Here is a 16,843-nt window from a genome sequence, read left to right on the forward strand (position 1 = left end):
CAAGTATAAACACCATGGGACCACGCAGCCGTCACACCACTCACGAAGGAGACCCGTTCTGTCTCCTAGAGATGAATGTACTTTGGTGCGAAAAGTGCAAATCAATCCCAGAACAACAGCAAAGGACCTTGTGAAAGATGCTGGAGGAAACAGGTACAAAGTATCTATATCCACAGTAAAACGAGTCCTATATCAACATAACCTGAAAGGCCGCTCAGCAAGGAAGAAACCACTGCTCCAAAACTGCCATAAAAAAGCCAGACTACGGTTTGCAACTGCACATGGGGACAAAGATCGTACTTTTTGGAGAAATGTCCTCTGGTCTGATGAAACAAAAATAGAACTGTTTGTCAATAATGACCATCGTTTTGTTTGGAGGAAAAAGGGGGAGACTTGCAAGCCAAAGAACACCATCCCAACCGTGAAGCACAGGGGTGGCAGCATCATGTTGTGGGGGTGCTTTGCTGCAAGAGGGACTGGTACATTTCACAAAATACATGGCATCATGAGGATGGAAAATTATGTGTATATATTAAAGCAATATTTCATGACATCAGTCAGGAAGTTAAAGCTTGGTCGCAAATGGGTCTTCCAAATGGACAATAACCCAAAGCATACTTCCAAAGTTGTGTGAAAATGGCTTAAGGACAACAAAGTCAAGGTATTGGAGTGGCCATCACAAGGCCCTGACCTCAATCCTATAGAAAATATGTGGGCAGAACTGAAAAAGCGTGGGCGAGCAAGGAGGCCTACAAATCTGACTCAGTTACACCAGCTCTGTCAGAAGGAATGGGCCAAAATTCACCCAACTTATTGTGGGAAGCTTATGGAAGGCTACCCGAAACGTTTGACCCAAGTTAAACAATTTTAAAGGCAATGCTACCAAATCCTAATTGAGTGTATGTAAACTTCTGACCCACTGGGAATGTGATGAAAGAAGTCAAAGCTGAAATAAATAATTCTCTCTACTGTTATTCTGACATTTCACATTCTTAAAATAAAGTTGTGATCCTAACTGACCTAAAACAGGGAATTTTTACTAGGATTAAATGTCAGGAAGTGTGAAAAACTGAGTTTAAATGTACACTGCTCAAAAAAATAAAGGGAACACTTAAACAACACAATGTAACTCCAAGTCAATCACACTTCTGTGAAATCAAACTGTCCACTTAGAAAGCAACACTGATTGACAATACATTTCACATGCTGTTGTGCAAATGGAATAGACAACTGGTGGAAATTATAGGCAATTAGCAAGACACCCCCAATAAAGGAGTGGTTCTGCAGGTGGGGACCACAGACCACTTCTCAGTTCCTATGCTTCCTGGCTGATGTTTTGGTCACTTTTGAATGCTGACGGTGCTTTCACTCTAGTGGTAGCATGAGAGGGAGTCTACAACCCACACAAGTGGCTCAGGTAGTGCAGCTCATCCAGGATGGCACATCAATACGAGCTGTGGCAAGAAGGTTTGCTGTGTCTGTCAACGTAGTGTCCAGAGCATGGAGGCGCTACCAGGAGACAGGCCAGTACATCAGGAGACGTGGAGGAGGCCGTAGGAGGGCAACAACCCAGCAGCAGGACCGCTACCTCCACCTTTGTGCAAGGAGGAGCAGGAGAAGCACTGCCAGAGCCCTGCAAAATGACCTCCAGCAGGCCACAAATGTGCATGTGTCTGCTCAAACGGTCTGAAACAGACTCCATGAGGGTGGTATGAGGGCCCGACGTCCACAGGTGGGGGTTGTGCTTACAGCCCAACACCGTGCAGGACGTTTGGCATTTGCCAGAGAACACCAAGATTGGCAAATTCGCCACTGGCGCCCTGTGCTCTTCACAGATGAAAGCAGGTTCACACTGAGCACGTGACAGACGTGACAGAGTCTGGAGACGCCGTGGAGAACGTTCTGCTGCCTGCAACATCCTCCAGCATGACCGGTTTGGCGGTGGGTCAGTCATGGTGTGGTGTGGCATTTCTTTGGGGGGCCACACAGCCCTCCATGTGCTCGCCAGAGGTAGCCTGACTGCCATTAGGTACCGAGATGAGATCCTCAGACCCCTTGTGAGACCATATGCTGGTGCGGTTGGCCCTGGGTTCCTCCTAATGCAAGACAATGCTAGACCTCATGTGGCTGGAGTGTGTCAGCAGTTCCTGCAAGAGGAAGGCATTGATGCTATGGACTGGCCCGCCCGTTCCCCAGACCTGAATCCAATTGAGCACATCTGGGACATCATGTCTCGCTCCATCCACCAACGCCACGTTGCACCACAGACTGTCCAGGAGTTGGCAGATGCTTTAGTCCAGGTCTGGGAGGAGATCCCTCAGGAGACCATCCGCCACGTCATCAGGAGCATGCCCAGGCGTTGTAGGGAGGTCATACAGGCACGTGAAGGCCACACACACTACTGAGCCTCATTTTGACTAGTTTTTATGACATTACATCAAAGTTGGATCAGCCTGTAGTGTGGTTTTCCACTTTAATTTTGAGTGTGACTCCAAATCCAGACCTCCATGGGTTGATAAATTGGATTTCTATTGATTATTTTTGTGTGATTTTGTTGTCAGCACATTCAACTATGTAAAGAAAAAAGTATTTAATAAGATTATTTCTTTCATTGAGATCTAGGATGTGTTGTTTAAGTGTTCCCTTTATTTTTTTGAGCAGTATATTTGGATAAGGTGTATGTAAACTTCTGAATTCAACTGTAATTGTTTACCACAGCAAATCTACTATGGCAATATTCCGACTCTTTGTATGAATGGAAACTAATCCTGGTTTGGCCTATTGTTTCCTATTTATGTTATCCAAAAGTGTCAAGATCGAGGGTAAAATATCCCCAGACTGTCCGTGTCTGAAATGTGTAAATATATCAAGTCAATCAGGGGATTGAGTTCTTTATGCCAGAAGGGCACGGGCCGAAATCAAACCCACACCGGCACAGGTCTACTGTATATGTACGATCTGAAGGCAGCAGCCCTAACCGCTAGACCACCCCAGGCCACAATTGAACTGAATTTTGACCTTAGAATACATTTGACCCTTGTATGTCATAGCCTATTGGAGAGCAAAAACTACCTTGTGTTATTAATCTACATAAAATGACAGTTGTTGATGTGTATGGCTGCTTTTTAGATACATTTTTGTACATTTAAATGTTGCAGTAATAGGACCTAGGACTAGCGTTTGAGAGAGTGAGAGCGAAAATTCTCCACGACAAAAGAATGATCAAGTTAAGATCCGACGTCTTCAAGCATAATATCTAAGGTGATTACCCAGTTATAACCAGTTGTCTATCTGGTCAAAATCACTAATACAGGTCCCCTCCACCCTCTGGTGGGATTGATAACTTGTTATTATGTTTTCAGATAAAAATAGATTCAAATAAAGGTCCTATCTATCAAATTACTATAGGCGAAATTACTGTAGGTGTTTTGGCTGGGGTCAAAATGACCACAAAGAACTTGAACATTTCTAAAGTCTGTATTGATACCGAAACACTAAACAATGACTTCGATTTGTTCAGAAAATGTTGATTGACAAAGTGATGAAACATTTAAAGAATTGAATAAAAGAGTTCTGCAGCCCTGATGTTGTTCTGTTTTGTTCAGTTGGTAGAGCATGGCACTTGCAATGTCAATGTTATGGGTTCAATTCCTGCTGGGGCCACCCACATGAAAATGAATGCATGCACTACTGTAAGTTGCTTTGGATAAATGTTTCTTCTAAATGGCATTTACTAAATAGTACAGAATGTCATGACCCAGTTTCAGCTCATTAAAAGTGCATCAGGCCTTCCTCAATTCCTTGATGTAATCATTGTTGTGGGTTTAATTCCTGCTGGAATTCGCACATTCTTCAAACGGGGCGTCATCATACCATACATCATACTCTATCTTTTAGCTCCCTCTAGAGGATACAATCATCACTACAATGAGCTGACACCCAAACATTTTGGAAGAGCTGTTGACTAACGGAATAGTAACCTTTGTAAAAAATAAAGCAGACAGTAGCAAAACTTTTGTGGGTGCTCCCAAAACTGTATTGGATAAACAGGAAAGCTGAGTGTATTCAAAGGTTTGACCTATCTCACAGGCTCACACTTTACGCATTTGAATTTATAAATCAAATGAAGGGATCACTCATGATATAGGCTAGATGTTCATTTGATGAGCATATATATATATATATATATATTTTCTCAATCAAATAGGTACATTTACGTAAAAAACACTTGTTGTAACAAACATACCAAATCAAATGAAATGTTATTGGTCACATACACGTGGTTAGCAGATGTTATTGTGATTCTAGCGAAATGCTTGTGCTTCTAGTTCCGACAACAACTACCTAATACACACACATCTAAGTAAGGAATGGAAGAATATATCGATATAAATAAATGGATGAGCAATGACAGAGCGGCATAGGCAAGATGCAATAGATGGTATAAAATACTTATGAGATGAGTAATGCAAGATATGTAAACATTAATAAAGTGGCATTATTAAAGTGACTACTGATCCATTTATTAAAGTGGCCAATGATTTCAAGTCTGTATGTAGGCAGCAGCCTCTCTGTGTTTAGTGATGGCTGTTTAACAGTCTGATGGCCTTGAGATAGAAGCTGTTTTTCAGTCTCTCTGTCCCAGCTTTGATGCACCTGTACTTACCAAACCTTCTGGATGGTAGCGGGGTGAACAGGCAGTGGCTCTGGTGGTTGTTGTCCTTGGTGATCTTTTTGGCCTTCCTGTGACATCGGGTGCTGTGTCCTGTAGGGCAGGTAGTTTGCCCCCGGTGATGTGTTGTGCAGACAGCACCACCCTCTGGAGAGCTTGCGGTTGTGGGCGGTGCAGTTGAGGTACCAGGCGGTGATTCAGCCCAACAGGATGCTCTCAATTGTGCATCTGTAAAAGTTTGTGAGGGTTTTAGGTGACAAGCCAAATTTCTTCAGCCTCCTGAGGTTGAAGAGGCGCTGTTGCGCCTTCTTCACAACACTGTCTGTGTGGGTGGACCATTTCAGTTTGTCCGTGATGTGTATGCCGAGGAACTTAAAACTTTCCACCTTCTCCACTGCTGTCCCGTTGATGTGGATAGGGGGGTGCTCCCTATGCTGTTTCCTGAAGTCCAGTATGATCTCCTTTGTTTTGGTATTTGGTATTTTATTAGGATCTCCATTGGCTGTTGTAAAAGCAGCAGTTACTCTTCCTGGGGTCCACACAAAACATGAAACATGAAGAAGTTCCATGCAATAAGGACTCTATATAATACTGTACGCTTTCTTGAATTTGTTCTGGATTTGGGGACTATAATAATCGAATTATTGAACATAAATTCAACATTTTGGTCGTCCATTAGGAAATCAAATATGCCATCATAATAAGTTAAATTGAGTATAATAAGATCATTATATGTAATCCAGTATTGAAATACATCCAAAAAGGTTTTAATGAGTTGACATGTGAAGAAAAATATGTTCTGCCGTTTCAATATCAGAGTTACATAAAACACAATGATTAAAGTCAATGTTAAATCTCTGTCTTAAGAAATCATTACAAGGCACGTTTTCACATCATGTTTTTTAGGGGGCAGCCAGGAGAATTACATGGGAGTCAACTTGAATTAGCTTAATTAGCCTTTTATTATAGTTTTGAATTTGCAAACAGTGAAAATTCTTTTTCATGCCACGAGAAGTACCGGATCCTGGCAAATGGGTTCCGGAAAAAACTGTCCAAAACTGAGGGGTGCTGTTCCGGAAGGATCTGGCTCAAATTAAGCACTGGCTGTAACAGAAATAAGTCTATGCTCATAAAAAACATTTTCCTTCCTCATCTTAAACGTCACCAACCGCCACAACTCTGTGTATGTTTGGTGGGACGTTGATTAAATATTCTCCTAACCCATAGAATACTGGACACATGAATGTTCTTGCAATGTTCCCATGAAACATGTCTAGAACATTACTATCTTAAGTTCTGAGAACATGGTAACCATGTTCTGGGAAACATTCCTTGCACATCACGGGAACATTCCTATGAAAACATTAGTTCATGACCTAATGAGACTCTTAAGGGAACGTTCTCTAAAGTTGTGGGAACATTTTTTGTTAGCTGGGTAAGTAGTATATAGTCTGAAAAGACTACATTGAAAGTATAGTATACCTAGTATAGTAGACAGCAATCTACATACAATGACGCTACACAAAACAGTACAGTTCTAGCCCTAGTAGACAGACAGCCTATGGTTAGAGTGTTGGGCCAGTAACCAAAAAGTTGATGGATCGAATCTCCGAGCTGACAAAGTAAAAATCAGTCGTTCTGTCCCTGAGCGAGGCAGTTAACCCACTGTTCCCCAGGCACCGAAGATGTGGATGCCGATTAAGGCAGTCCCCCACACCTCTCTGATTCAGAGGGGTGTGGGTTAAATGCGGAAGACACATTTCAGTTGAAGGCATTCCGTTGTACAACTGACTAAGTATCCCCCTTTCCCTTTCCTTATTACAGAACAAACAAACTGAGGAAATAGTAGCCTATATTGTCTGAAAAGACAGCTATACACAATGAAAGCAGTAGACGGCGCTATTGAGACCACAAGCAGTACAGTATAGCAGACTACATACAATGAAAGCTATACCACAGGAAGTACAGCAGGCTTCAGAATATTTGTTAGACCTACATACTGTACAATGGCAGCTACAATGAAATCAGTAGACAGTGCTACTGAGACCACAGGCAGTACAGTATACAGTAGACAACGCTAGACTACTAACTGAGGAAGTTAAACAGAATAAAGCAGAAGTCTGCGCTACTGGACTGACCACCTGCACTGACTCTCCACACGCACTCGCTCACACACGCACACACCCACACAGACACACACACACGCAAACACACACACACACTACACACATCACAATTGCTGCTTCCAGACTCTTATTTACTATTGCTAATACTGCACAATTTAAACACTTGCCCCCCCCAATCCCCCCTTTCTCTGATACACGTGTAAATATTGTATTATAAATTGTCTTCCTGTATTCTACTTGTGCTAAAATGTTTATTCTATTCTACTGAGCCATTTACTTTATGTTCATATTCTTATATTTTATTATTTGTTATTGTTGTAGCATTGTTGAGAAGGAACCTATACGTAAGCAAATTCATTGGATGGGATACCATGTGTATCGTGTACATACAACTAATACAACTTGAAATGTAAAACTACTAAGACCACAAACAGCACAGTATAGGCCTGGTAGTAGACAGCTGGTAGATATAATAAAATAATATTTTAATATAATATGCTTATACTATTTTATGTATGCTTATACTTACATATAATGGTAGTTGGCACTACTGAGACAACATGGTAAATACATTTCTAATCACATCAACGTTTTTTTTGGCCCCGTACACAGATTTGCCAATATTATCGCAGGTGCAGCGAAATGCTTATGTTTCTAGCTCCAATAGTGCAAAAATATCTAGCAAGACAATGACAATACACACATAATTCCAAAAATATAAAATATATCAGAACAACCAATATCAGAATGAGCAATGTCAGAGTCTGGGATATAATATATATATATATATATATATATATATATATATATATATATATATATATATATATATATATATATATATATATAAATGGTGTGTATAGGCAGTATGGACAATATATTCATAGAAAAGGTGTGTACAGCAGTACTGTATATAAGATGAGCCATGACTAGACTACAGTATACTTATGAAGTGGCTCAAACAGTATGTTAATATTGTTAAAGTTACCAGTGTTCAATGTCTCTATATACACTAAATGGAGCAGTCTATAAGGTACAGTATACCGGACGGTAGCTGGCTAGTGACTGTGTCTAAGGTGCCGGGCAGAGTACTGGGCGGTGGCCGCCTAGTGATACCTGTTCAACAGTCTGATGGCCTGGACCATTTCAGAGTGTCAGTGATGTGTATGCCGAGGAACTTCAAGCTTTCACCATCTCCACTGCGGGCCCCGTCGATGTAGATGGGGGCGTGCTCCCTCTGCTGTCTCCTGAAGTCCACGATTAGTTCCTTCGTTTTTTTGACGTTATTTTCCTGGCACCACTCCGCCAGGGCTTTCACCTCACTGTAGGCCGTCTCGTCATTGTTAGTAATCAGGCCTACTACTGTTGTGTCGTCTGCAAACTTGATGATTGAGTTGGAGGCGTGCGTGGACACGCAGCCATGGGTGAACAGGGAGTACAGGAGAGGGCTGAGCACGCACCCTTGTGGGGCCCCAGTGTTGAGGATTAGCGTAGTGGAGGTGTTGTTTCCTACCTCCACCACCTGTGGTGGCCTGTCAGGAAGTCCAGGACCCAGTTACACAGGATGGGGTTCAGACCCAGGGCCCAGAGCTCAATTGCGTAGTTGTTGTGCGTTATTAACGTTTGTCTAAGTTACTGCCTAGATCAACCAGCCTGGCCAACCGGACTACGGGTCCAGAACGACAATCCACAACCAGGACCTCCCATGGCCATTTTTATGGTGGTCTACAACTTGCAGAAATTCTACCAGGTTAAGCCACAAGAGGGGGACTGTCAGGATGATCCACAAATCAGGACACCCCGTGGTCATTCTTGTAGTGGGTTGCAACTTGCAACAGGAAACAGGAGACAAAGGGATGTGAGACATGGATTTAATCCTAGACCATTAAGAGTTTGCAGGTGGTGAGTTTTAACCTTTCACCAGTAGTGGCTCAATTGAACTCAACTAGGGTATTCTTCCAAGACTACTGCTCCGATACAGCTTTCGCTGGCGCATTAGCAAGCGCAAAAGAGTTGGCAGAGGAGATGGGTATTGAGCCCTGTTTCCCAGTGCATCCCACAGTCTGTCCCAGGAAGATAAGGAGTCTGTTTGGCTACTAGAGAGAGGATGAGCCTGTGACTTACCTCAGCAGAAATTCAAAATACATTTCTTTAATCAGATTCTTGATTCTGCTATCCAGTCCATCAACAAGCGCTTTACGCAGCTTGAAGAGCACCACAGTGTTTTCATCATCCTGTACAACATCCCCACCATCAAGGACATGGACACTGCAGCACTTACCAGGGACTGCGCAACACTGGAGAGGGCCCTAACGTACGGGGATTACAGGGACATTGACGCAAAAGATCTGTGTAATGAGCTCAAAGTCTTGAGCAGGAAACTAGACAGAGGCAAAACCACTTGACACACTGGAGTACATTTCCAGACACCAAATGGCTTCCTTGTATCTCTTTGTTGCCCTGAGAGTTCTTCTCACACTCCCGGTGACAGTGGCAAGTGGAGAGCGCACATTTTTCACGCTCAAACTCATCAAAAACTACCTGCGCTCTACTATGAGTCAAGAGAGACTCAATGGACTCTCCACCATATCAATTGAGCACAAGTTGGCTTACAAAATCAACCTCCAAGAAGCAGTGCATGCTTTTGCTGCCAGGAAGGCCAGGCGAGTCAACTTGTCTGAATAAAAGGTAAGAGTTGATCATACACTCGCATTCATTTGTAAGATTTCTCAATTATCTATCACCTGTTTACTTTGTATTTCTTTAGATTTAAACAGACTACATCCTAATCTCGCTCTCTCACTCTATTTTCTCTCTCTCTCTCTCTCCCCTCTATCTCTCTCTGTCTCTCTCAGATGATTTGCTTTCAGGACCATGGACAGCTAACGAGAGAAAACATCGCTGACTGAAATGCAGCACCAAAGAAGAGGAAAGAGGCCACTTTAGGCGGACACAAAATAAATAAATGCTGAAACTGATGTTGGTCAATCAAATTCGATATGTAAATAAACGTAATTCGTTAAGGCTGGGTCATTGACATAAAGCTTATTTTACACTGCTCCAGTGAAACGAGGCCTGCCATCCATTTATAAAAGCACTTGTTTCTAAAGCTCAAATGATCTCACTCTTTTTTACAGTTCTACAGGAATATTCAAATATATGTTAAATATGTTATATAAAAGTGTTATTTTATTGTAACAGTTGTGGGGTCGTGCCATGTGTGATAACAAGTGTCATATTATTAGTAAGAAACTTTCCTACTTCAGTACAGGCAGCTGGCTGCATAGTGATAGCAACATTCTAACTCTCCGATGCAGGGGTTAAAGTTCAATTCCCTTCTGCTGGTAAGGGACCTCCTGTATGTGTACCCGTGCACCAACATTTTTTATGGGCACAATCATACAATTACATATATAATTGGACCCTATTTCTCCCTATTCCCAAAAAATATGTGGTAAGCTTACCTGTTTGACAGACACAATTATGCTATCCATAGATGTCAGTGTAGCCAAATACTCCAATACTGTCGCATGCACTGATTAAATACCTCCGTGTCTAGGAACGGCTTGGTGCGTTTGGTTAAAACCAGAGCTCGAATTGAGTGAGGAAAGGGAAAAAAGGATATCTATTGGGCCTGTTGTCCGGACCTCTGGCAGTCTCTATGGGGGTGACACAGGGTTCAATTCTCAGGCCGACTCTCGTCTCTGTATACATCAATGATGTCGCTCTCGCTGCTGGTGATTCTCTGATCCACCTCTACGCAGACAACACCATTCTGTATACTTCTGGCCCTTCTTTGGGAACTGTTTTAACTAACCTCCAGATGAGCTTCAATGCCATACAACACTTCAATGCCATACAAAACTAAATGCATGCTCTTCAACCGATCGCTGCCCGCACCTGCCCGCCCGTCCAGCATCACTACTCTGGACGGTTCTGACTTAGAATATGTGGACAACTACAAATACCTAGGTGTCTGGTTAGACTGTAAACTCTCCTTCCAGACTCACATTAAACATCTCCAATCCAAAATTAAATCTAGAATCGGCTTCCTATTTCGCTACCAAGCATCCTTTACTCATGCTGCCAAACATACCCCCGTAAAACTGACCATTCTACCGATCCTCGACTTCGGCGATGTCATTTATAAAATAGCCTCCAACAGTCTACTCAACAAATTGGATGCAGTCTATCACAGTGACATCCGTTTTGTCACCAAAGCCCCATATACTACCCACCACTGCGACGTTTACTCTCACGTTGGCTGGCCCTCGCTTCATACTCGTCGTCAAACCCACTGGCTCCAGGTCATCTACAAGTCTCTGCTAGGTAAAGCCCCGCCTTATCTCAGCTCGCTGGTCACCATAGCAGCACCCACTCGTAGCACGCGCTCCAGCAGGTATATCTCACTGGTCACCCCCAAAGCCAATTCTTCCTATGGCCGCCTTTCCTTCCAGTTCTCTGCTGCCAATGACTGGAATGAACTGCAAAAAACACTGAGGCTGGAGACTCATATCTCCCTCACTAGCTTTAAGCACCAGCTGTCAGAGCAGCTCACAGATCACTGCACATGTACATAGCCCATCTGTAAATAGCCCATCCAACTACCTCATCCCCATACTGTATTTATTTATCGTGCTCCTTTGCACCCCAGTATCACTACTTGCACATTTATCTTCTGCACATCTACCATTCCAGTGTTGAATTGCTATATTGTAATTATTTTGCCACCATGCCCTATTTATTGCCTTACCTCCCTTATCCTACCTCATTTGCACACACTGTATGTAGACGTTTTCTACTGTATTATTGACTGTATGTTTGTTTATTCCATGTGTTGTTGTATATGTAGAACTGCTTTGCTTTATCTTGGCCAGGTCGCAGTTGTAAATGAGAACTTGTCTCAACTAGCCTACCTGGTTAAATAAAGGTGAAATAAAAAAATAAAAAAATTCAGATCAGTATTCAGACCCTTTACTCAGTACTTTGTTGAAGCACCTTTGGCAGCAATTACAGCCTTGAGTCTTCTTGAGTATGACGCTACAAGCTTGGCACACCTGTATTTGGGGAGTTACTCCCATTCCTCTCTGCAGAGTCTCTTAATCTCTGTCAGGTTGGATGGGGAGCATTGCTGCATAGCTATTTTCAGGTCTCTCCAGAGATGTTCGATCGGGTCCAAGCCGGGCTCTGGCTGGGACACTCCAGGACATTCAGAGACTTGTCCCAAAGCCACTCCTGCGTTGTCTTGGCTGTGTGCTTACGGTCATTGTCCTATTGGAAGGTGAACCTTCGCCCTAGCTCTGGAGCAAGTTTTCATCAAGGATCTCTCTATACTTTGCTCCGTTCAGCTTTCCATCGAAACCTGACTAGTCTCCCAGTCCCTGCCGCTGAAAAACATCCCGACAGCATGATGCTACCACCTTGCTTCACCGTAGGGATGGAAGCAGGTTTCCTCCAGACGTGACGCTTGGCATTCAGGCCAAATAGTTCAATCTTCGTTTCATTAGACCAGAGAATCTTGTTTCTCATGGTCTGAGTCCTTTAGGTTCCTTTCGGCAAACTCCAAGTGGGCTGTCATGTGCCTTTTACTGAGGAGTGGCTTCCCTGGCCACTCTACCATAACGGTATGATTGGTGGTGCTGCAGCGATGGATGTTCTTCTGGAAGGTTCTCCCATCTCCACAGAGGAACTCAATAGCTCTGTCAGAGTGACCATCGTGTTCTTTTTCACCTCCCTGACCAAGGCCCTGATTGCTCAGTTTGGCTGGGCAGCCAGCTCTAGGAAGAGTCTTGGTGGTTCCAAACTTCTTCCATTTAAGAATGATGGAGGCCACTGTGTTCTTGGGGACCTTCAATGCTGCAGACAATTTTGGTACCTTTCTCCAGATCTGTGCCTCAATTTAGTCCTGTCTCTGAGCTCTACGGACAATTATTTCGACCTCATGGCTTGGCTTTTGCTCTGACATGCACTGTCAACTGTGTGACATTATATAGACAGGTGTGTGCCTTTCCAAATCATGTCCAATCAATTGAATTTACCACAGGTGGACTGCAATCAAGTTGTAGAAACAACTTAAGGATGATCAATGAAAACAGGATGCACCTGAGCTCAATTTGGAGTCTCATAGCAAAGGGTCTGAATACTTAGTTAAATAAGGTAATTGTTTTACATTTTTCATAAATTTGCAAAAATGTCTAAAACTGTTTTTGCTTTGTCATTATGGGCTATTGTGTGTAGATTGATGAGGAAATGTTTTAATTTAATCAATTTTAGAATAAGGCTGTAACGTAACAAAATGTGTAAAAAGTAAAGGGGTCTGAATACTTTCTGAATGCACTGTATGTTGAAAAAAGCCCTGGGAACACTTTTGAGTAAGTAAAACTGCAACGAGCCCACAATAGACTGTACAATGTAAAAATGTAACTTCACATTCAAAGAGTCAGAGTTCAGTTGGTTGACATTCGCTTTTATTGGGTTAAAAAGTTTTGGTATTTCAGCTGCTTGTCTTTTTACACGTATCTTTAAATTAGCTAGCTTCTTCATCAAAACCAGGCAGAAGTGTAAACGGGTCTACATTGAGAAGTTGTATTACAACTACAATAGATTGTTTTCCACGTATGCAATAACAAAGTCAGGAATAACAAAGTCATGTCAAAAATGTTGTTTTTTTAATCATAAAATAAAATGTCCTTTTCACTTCCTAAATGAGCAAAGAATTTATCTTGGTTACAAGTTAGCCTACTACATTTTTTAAAGTCTTTCCTATGTAGTATAGTCCTATACATCATTGTCAAGTCCTATGTATTTTGCATCTGTGTACTGCCCCAGTATTGTCCAAAAATCTTTACATTCAACACACTGCAAGTCTCTTGAGACACTGTATTCATGTTGGTGAAATACGAGTCGACCAATCTCTTCACTTGAAAAAATTATCTACAACAAATGGAACTACAACACAGTCGGTCGACATTATTATGATATACATCATGACAGTTCACCCCTAGATGAAAAGTCCCTTTATAAGCAGATATAGTCAGATCGTCTGTGGTCTGAGACCTGGGTCGTGTTCATTATACACAAAACTGAAGAAAAAAACAGTCCAACAAGAAATGCCTGTTTTCACTTTCTGTTGCAAAATGTTATGCTACGGTGTGCCCTAATGAAAACAACCATGGCTAAAGGCTACAAAGGCAGTTAGGCTAGTGTGATCTGAAGGGCCAGTCCTGTAGAGCGCTGCCAAACAAAAAGTGCAGTGACCGCCCCTAACCCATCAACAGCTGCAAGGAGAGGATTCAATATTTAACATGCAACGCAGGGCCACGTTCAGTAGGCAAACATTTAGGAATGTCATGATTTGAAGTGATTCCTCTTTCTTTTTGTTCTACGTTCCACAACATCATGCCATGCTGAACTTGGCCCAGGCGAGATTACTCCCAAACGATACCATATCTTCCTTCTACTAAAACACAAATATCCATGTTTACTTCGAACGACTATCTGCTGTGTGGCGTTATATTCTGTATTCTAAATTGCTTTTTTTACCCCTAGAGAATCATTATGGTAGTTACTCCATCTAGCCCTTGGAGAGGCTAAGTGGAATTTTCACCATAGACTTAAATATTTTCAGATCTACAGAAGATAGAAGTTAGAGGCTAGAGTTCCATTTGGAATTCTGCAGTAGTAGTGCATCCCAAAACCTTACTGTACACGCCAAACCTGTAATGCTTTGGCAAACTGAACCCTAAAACTAGGCCAAGTTAAAAAACCTGAGTATGAAAATGACAACACAACAAAATAAACTACTTTATCACTAGTTATAAAAACATAGCAGCTAAAATAAGATAAAACTGGCAGTACACATGATAAATAACACAAGATAGATCTAGGATCAGTTTACTCTACTCAAATATTACCTTCATCATTAGAGGAACAAAATGCAAAACTGAATTTAGATCAGTGTCTAGGGACAACTTGAAAGTACTCCCACTCACTGTCCTCTCTCATTGCCTCTCTACATTAGTGGGTCACCAAGGCACTGGTGCATACAGTCCGGCAGAGAAACTGCCATTTTTGATCTTTGTGCTAAATGCAGTTAAAACTACCCCATCACAAGAATAAAACAAAAAAGCAACAAAGCGAAATGTGACATAAATATCCATTATTTAAAATGTATATTTTCCACACTTAATTAATGTTATGAAAATGTATAATTAACTTAGAAATAAAAATGCAACAATTTCAATGTAAAAGCTTCGGGAAGAGCATGCCTTTTTGTTAACAAATATTTAAATTGTTTGTTTTATTTTCTTCAAATTAGGAGATAAAAATCACTTGATGTCTTTCTTGTTGAGGTCAAACAGACCCTTAAGGTCCAGCATGGCCTGTTTAATGTTACCCATGAAGCGGTGGGAGTCCTAGAGAGAGAGAGAGAGAGAGAGAGAGAGAGAGAGAGAGAGAGAGAGAGAGAGAGAGAGAGAGAGAGAGAGAGAGAGAGAGAGAGAGAGAGAATGATATTTAGGAGGGATAAAAAGAGGCAGGGTAGGAGAGAAATGTGTGAGAGAGAGAGAGAGAGAGAGAGAGAGAGCGCACTGTAAAACCAAAATTGTAGACATGGCAAATAGCATATCTAAATGGAATTGTAACACATGTAAACATACGGTCTCTGGACTAGAGTGTTTGCTGGAGATGTGGAAGTTGATGAGGTCCTCTCCAACAATGATGTAGGACACTCCGTAACCGTCATCAGCCACCTGGAGGAGACAATCGTAGATAAGCTCTGTCTCTTTAATTAGGCACCAAACTACCTAGACTTGTCCAATAGGAAATGTTCATTTTAGTTGCAAAATGTTTTTAAACATTTTATTTTGAGTGTTCTAATGAACACACACCAGGTAAGAGATCATCCTCTTTAACATTCCCTAAATGGGCCCAGATAAATTGATAACTTCATCACAAACCACCAGTTCAGATCACAATCTTTTCTCCCAAATGCTGGGTCACTGCTTGGCGAAAGACTGAGCTATTTGCTGAACATGGACGACATTTAGAAGGATTCAGCAGTGAGAGAAAAGAATACTCACCGGGCCGAAGCCTCCTCCGGAGGTGACATAATGAGGGTGTTTGCCCAGGTCAAAAAGTTCCACCTGCTGCATTGGAGTCTGACTGGTGGACAGCCTCCAGGGTTCTGACAGAACCTGCAGTACACAGAAACAGACAGTTTAAAGGTAGTTCAACCAAATTACACATTTGTATCATTACCTTGTTTTCCTGAACTGAAAACCAAGCTCAATGGAGAATCTCCATGTATATTTATTTTTAGTCCAGGACTAGGCTTAATCTGTGTCCGGGAAACCGGCCCTATGAGTTTAATAAAGTCAAGACAAGACATTGACAGAGACGGGCTCATCTTTTGTGTGTGTGTGTGTGTGTGTGTGTGTGTGTGTGTGTGTGTGTGTGTGTCCGTAGCAACCATCACTCACCTCATGGAGGAAGGGAGAGTCCACTCCCAGGTACTTGGAGATGACGTAAAGGCAGAAGAGGTGACGGTCGATGCCCTTCCCTATCATGGCCTCACGATACATGTTCTGATGCTTCTCTGATGCCTCCTTCAGTAGTCTCATACGCTCCTCTCTCTGGGGAAAGAGAGAGCGAGAGATGAGGTGAGGTAGAACCATAAGGATGAAGGGAAAGAAGGAGGTACAAAGGCATCTTGACAATCTAGCCAAAATGTTGGGCATTGGCTTCTGTTTCTCTTTGTTTAACCTTGTTATTTTTGATTAAATTAACCCATAAGAGTCTAAGCCCTATAAAGCAGGGGGAGGGGGGTTCTACTAAGCAACTGTACATGGAATTGTTTTAAGAAGGTCATACCATGGATCCTTTAGTAATTAGATTTTTTATTTTAAGACCCCTTGAGGTATCAAAAAAATATATAAAAAATGATTCAAATTTTTTGGGTGGGCCTTAATGCTATTAGCCCATACAAACGCATTGAATAACAGATTCACTACATTGAACAACAAAAATAAGTTTGTTCTGAAGTGTC

General features: G+C 42.0%; 1 protein-coding gene across 2 annotated transcripts in view; it reads right to left on the reverse strand.

The window, feature by feature from the left end:
* Positions 1-13,243: 13,243 nt before the first annotated feature.
* cpt1ab (carnitine palmitoyltransferase 1Ab (liver)) overlaps positions 13,244-16,843 on the reverse strand; it is an 82,799-nt gene continuing 79,199 nt past the window's right edge. For both annotated transcript variants that reach the window (XM_014123865.2, XM_014123864.2), the window contains exons 16-19: positions 16,278-16,430; positions 15,879-15,992; positions 15,456-15,548; positions 13,244-15,212 (exon numbers count right to left, since the gene is read on the reverse strand). In XM_014123865.2, the coding sequence (XP_013979340.1) occupies positions 15,126-15,212; positions 15,456-15,548; positions 15,879-15,992; positions 16,278-16,430 (447 nt within the window). In that variant the 3' untranslated portion in view covers positions 13,244-15,125. The remainder of the gene's footprint in view (positions 15,213-15,455; positions 15,549-15,878; positions 15,993-16,277; positions 16,431-16,843) is intronic.

Source organism: Salmo salar, chromosome ssa10 (genome assembly GCF_905237065.1).
Source record: "Salmo salar chromosome ssa10, Ssal_v3.1, whole genome shotgun sequence".
NCBI classification, from domain to species: Eukaryota; Metazoa; Chordata; class Actinopteri; order Salmoniformes; family Salmonidae; genus Salmo; species Salmo salar.